The 4,685-nt window shown below is 37.3% G+C and overlaps 1 protein-coding gene across 3 annotated transcripts in view; it reads left to right on the top strand.

Annotated features, from left to right (window-relative positions):
• Positions 1–3,869, top strand: part of LOC121933523 (protein-glutamine gamma-glutamyltransferase 4-like) — a 24,476-nt gene extending 20,607 nt beyond the window's left edge. For all 3 annotated transcript variants that reach the window (XM_042473387.1, XM_042473386.1, XM_042473388.1), the window contains exons 14-15: positions 697–830; positions 3,385–3,869. In XM_042473387.1, coding sequence (XP_042329321.1) covers positions 697–830; positions 3,385–3,526 — 276 coding nt within the window. In that variant the 3' untranslated portion in view covers positions 3,527–3,869. The remainder of the gene's footprint in view (positions 1–696; positions 831–3,384) is intronic.
• The last annotated feature ends 816 nt before the right edge of the window (positions 3,870–4,685 follow it).

The following is a 4,685-nucleotide window of genomic DNA, read 5'->3' as shown; positions in this document are numbered from 1 at the left end:
ATGAACTAGATAAAGCATATTGTAGAAAACTGCAGATTAATGTGGAAAGAATGTACTCACTATGTAACACATGGGAAATGAACATGCTCTGGAAACAGACTTCTCTATCCACCTTGAAAGTAGATGCTATATTCATTGCACAAAATCAAGGATTAGGCTGCTCACTTCATCAGCCTCAAATTAAACAGGGCTCCAAGTAACACCCCTTTAAATTTGCAATAGATCAAATGGAATATGGTCAAATATATGTAATCAATAGATGAATGGCTAGCACATTGGCATATACATTACTATCCAGATAGCGAGAAAAAAGAAAATGCATTACACTTTCATTCAGCAACAAAACCCATACTGGATGGATCCCATGTGCTTGCACATGGTGATGCATCCTCACCCAAAAGTCTACTTGCATGTGAGCATACAGCATATATTCGTATACATTATTAGCCTGTATACGAAGAAGCTAGACATGGGAGTTGAATTTTGATAAGTCCTTTTACTCATGCAGTGGAATCTCATGTGGTTTTCTGTTTGTGCATAGAGTGTCGCTGTTGCATGCCTGCAGCAACTGTCAAGACATGCAATCATATTATGAAGATTCTAAATATATTCAGCTAATTACATTTGTATTAATGCATAATGTATATATTTTTTATATTCTTTTGAACAGTCTGGTGATACTTCTTTGTTTTGCAGATGCCCAAAATGGCAAAAGTACATGAAAAATTTACCTGTGAGTTGATTTTTAAGAATATACTGCCCATTCCCTTGGAAAACTGCAAACTGCTTGTAGAGGACCTAGACATTTCACTGAAGATATTTGACCACGGGTAAGATGAACATAGCTATAAGGTGTTTGTCCTGGATCCAGGTGGGCAAGCCCTAGTAACAAGGCCAAACACTCCAAAAACAGCATTAGTAAAGCCTTACACCATAAGGAGACAGTTCAGGCATGCAGAAGCCAGGTGAACGGGTAAAGGCCCAATCATAATCAAGAAAATTAAGTACAGGGCTTCCATAGTCAAGATATGCTAAGAGTCCTCCTCCTACAAAGCAAAATATGACAAGAATCTGAACATTTCAGAAAGTCCTACACGGAGGTAAAGGTACAGAGACAGGCTGCAGGTCTTAAAGCCTCAGACTGACACTTATATACAGGAGCTTATCTACAGTCTGAAGTTTCTAAGAGGAGCCTTCCTTACAAGATATTGTTTACTCCCAAGAAGTATTTGCCTGAAGCCAAGTACTTCTAAGCCTTTATCACACCAGACCTTTTACTCTGTAATCATGCTAAAAAAAATTAAAATCAACCTATTGCTTTTATTGCAGCCATTATCACACTGATTGACTTTTGTGCGACCGGGGGCTGCTGTCACCATTGCGTTCCCTTCCCAGCCTGTCCCTTAAGTCTGCTTTTCCTCTCTCGCTGGCATACTTTTGTTTACCCCCCCCCCCAAATATTTAAAAGGCATTTTTACCCCATACCATCAACTATTGGTAGTTTCTACTACTACTACTACTACTAATAATAATAATAATAATAATAATCAGAATTGGAAGGGAATGGTTCAACATTACTTATTAGTAACTTTTGACCATGGCTTAATGACTGCTGTTTAATGAATGGTGTGTGTCTGTGTTTGTGTGTGTGCAGTAAAAGTTGTTGTATGCTGTTGCCAGGTAGCTTTGCAAAAACTTCTATAAATAGTAAATCATATTTGATTCAGGGCCAGATTGCTCAGCTTGAATGATGCCAACTTGCCTGGCATGATTTTAAATAAAAAGAAAGAAATACTGTCTTCAGCCTACTAATATTAACTCCACCTTTGATTCTAAGAAGGGGCATTTCCCCTCTTACTGTTCTTACTTTGAGTGTGAGATGATTTATGAGATTATCACACATCTTAATAATGGGACGTATTCTCCCAAACTGAAGTCTAATTTGGGCTACATCTGGGTCCTATTGCATGGCTTTTGTCACCAAATCCGCCATTCAGCCCGGCTGCAGCCCGAGTCCCTTAATGAGCTTTGGTGGCCATTTTTCAAAGTTGGGAGCTTTCCAGCTTTGAAAAATGGACACTGAAGCATGTTAAGGGACCCGGGCTGCAGCTGGGCTATACTTCAATGGCAGATTTGGTGACAAAAGTCATGGAATAGCACCCAGATGCAGCCCAAATTAGACTTCAATTTGAGAGAGGTAAGTCACATTATTAAAATGTGCAATAATCTCCATAGATTCCAATCACCTAACCAACTCTGTTGAAGGAGACAGCAACAAAATAATGTTGCAGGAGCTGCCTATCAGGCCAAAGTCTTCACATGTCAGTCTACAGAATGTTCAATAAAGTAAACAACCACTGTATACAGAAAAAGTAAATATACAAAATCTAAAACAAAACAAAAGAACATCAGATAAAACAGTAAGTGTCAAGCACCAAAATATTCAGGGGAAGATAAATGAAATGGGAAAATCTCCAGTGTCCAATAAAAATGTTCTAAAAGGACGGGTTTCTAAAATGTCTGGAATGACCTTTCTCCATACACCCTCCGTCTGTGGGTTTGTGCACGATTCTACACATGAGGTTACTGTTAGCACCAGACATTATCAGCTTTAATAACACAGATCTCCTATTACAGGGGGAAAGAATTGGCTGGATATAACATTCTTCACAAAGCCATACTAATAAGTCTAATACAAATTATTCTGCATTGATGCCTGCAGATTGGTTTTAAGGAAGATGTGTGAGTTTTTGGCATAGTCAGGAGCTGATACACAGGCAGGTGTCATGCAAAGACTTGCTTCTGCTTTGTGTGCAGACCCTTTTAGCTGACCCATAACTGTTCATAGGTTCTTTCATCAAATCCACATATCAATATCCACACAGTCTGGACAAATAGGAGAGTTAATGGTAGATAGATATGATTGCACCAGGATTTTTGCATCTCAGGGATCTATAGATATCCATACCATTTCATGTTTGCCACATCATTACATGAGAACATACCTAGAGAAGCCTAGTACTATGCTCCAGACTTTTGAGAATACCATAGCCCCCAGGTCCAGCAACACCAGCACCCCCACAAGGCACATCAACCCCATTCAATTCACAAGACCCCATACAAGCAATGGCCCCTTCATTTTTATTCAGGGAAAGATCATATGAATACAGATGCCCCATACAACTAGTAAAAGCAGAAAGACCCATGCAGGATCGTCGTGTGAAATCACACATGCATATTGATTGGAGAGTTTGTCTACAGAGAATTTCTATAGAAAGGAGTGTTTATAATATATATAATATATATAGTGTTTATAATGATTTGCATCATAAATAAAGGTTAATAATAATAATAATAATAATTTGCATGTTTTTATTTATTTAGAGTTCTACTACCTGGTGGAACTGCAACGTCTAAAATAGAGTGTGCAGCAAAGAAGATTGGAGATCAAATGATAGTGGCCAAATGGAACTCCACTCAAGTGAAAGGAATCACTGCAGTTAAATTTATTGAGATTACTGAATAGCTGTAGGTATTCCCAAATGCCATCAGGATATGGCAAAATGAGCATTTTTAAAAAGTGTTCACAGCACAGATAGGCAGTCATAAATGCTTGAGGGTTTGAATGGCTTAAAGATACAGTAATTCTGTTTAATTCTAGCGGATTGAAAACTGATTAAATCTTATTTTCTTAATTTTTTAAAACAGGCAGTATACACAGTAAATGTAGATTTGCCTTCTTTTATATTTGCAAATGTTTCTACCCCATTTAGTCTCATATACTAATTTTTTTGTGAATGGTTGTGATAAAATCAAATAGTAAACTTTTTCCTGACACTTTTATATAACAATAAAAATTATTATCAACAACTACAGCCATTAGCTTTCCTTCTGTTTCCAATAAGAACATTTTATGCAAAAATATGATCTGAACTGTATTAACTGACCCAAGGACTGGATAGATATCTTAAACATCACACCTGGAGACTGAATGCCATACCCATAGAACAGCAATCCTACATGTGGGTTTGGGATTTAATTCAAAATTGTCTTGGAAAGGTCACTTTTATGCAGCTAAATTGAAATCCTCCCATTCCATTAATTCCTTTTTGAGATTTTGTAGAGTCCATGGGGAGAACTTGACTGTGCTTACAACTGACTTTTTCCAGAAGAAAACTGTTCCACTATTATAGTATAGTGCAGAGCTTTGGGGATACAATACGATTTTCTATTTAGAAACCACGCAGAATGCTTTCTTGAAATCCCTGCTAGCTGCCCCTAAAGATTTCCTTTCAAGAGCTGAAACAAAGCTAATCTCTTTTAAAGCTAGGGTGGTGGCTAGTATAAACAATATTTGGGTACTTAAAATTTTTTCTTAAAGCAATTACAATCTCACACCCAAAACTCTTGGACAAATTCAGTCTGAATGATACTCCATCATTATGGGATTCATGTAGAAAGCCTTCCAAATTATTCCACCAACAGAGTCAACTGATTAAAGAAAAAATTCAGCTTGCCTCCAAATGATGAGATCTACATATACTTTCCCAAACATATACTTTCCCAGACATATTCTTTATGCTAAATACTATATACTAAATACATCTTTGCATTTGTGAGTCAGGGGAAGTATTCGCCACTCTCTTTTGCAATTCTCTCTCTATGTGGCTCATATACAAAAGTTT

This window comes from Sceloporus undulatus, chromosome 6, assembly GCF_019175285.1.
Source record: "Sceloporus undulatus isolate JIND9_A2432 ecotype Alabama chromosome 6, SceUnd_v1.1, whole genome shotgun sequence".
Lineage (NCBI taxonomy): Eukaryota > Metazoa > Chordata > Lepidosauria > Squamata > Phrynosomatidae > Sceloporus > Sceloporus undulatus.
This window is presented reverse-complemented; position numbering and strand designations above follow the sequence as displayed.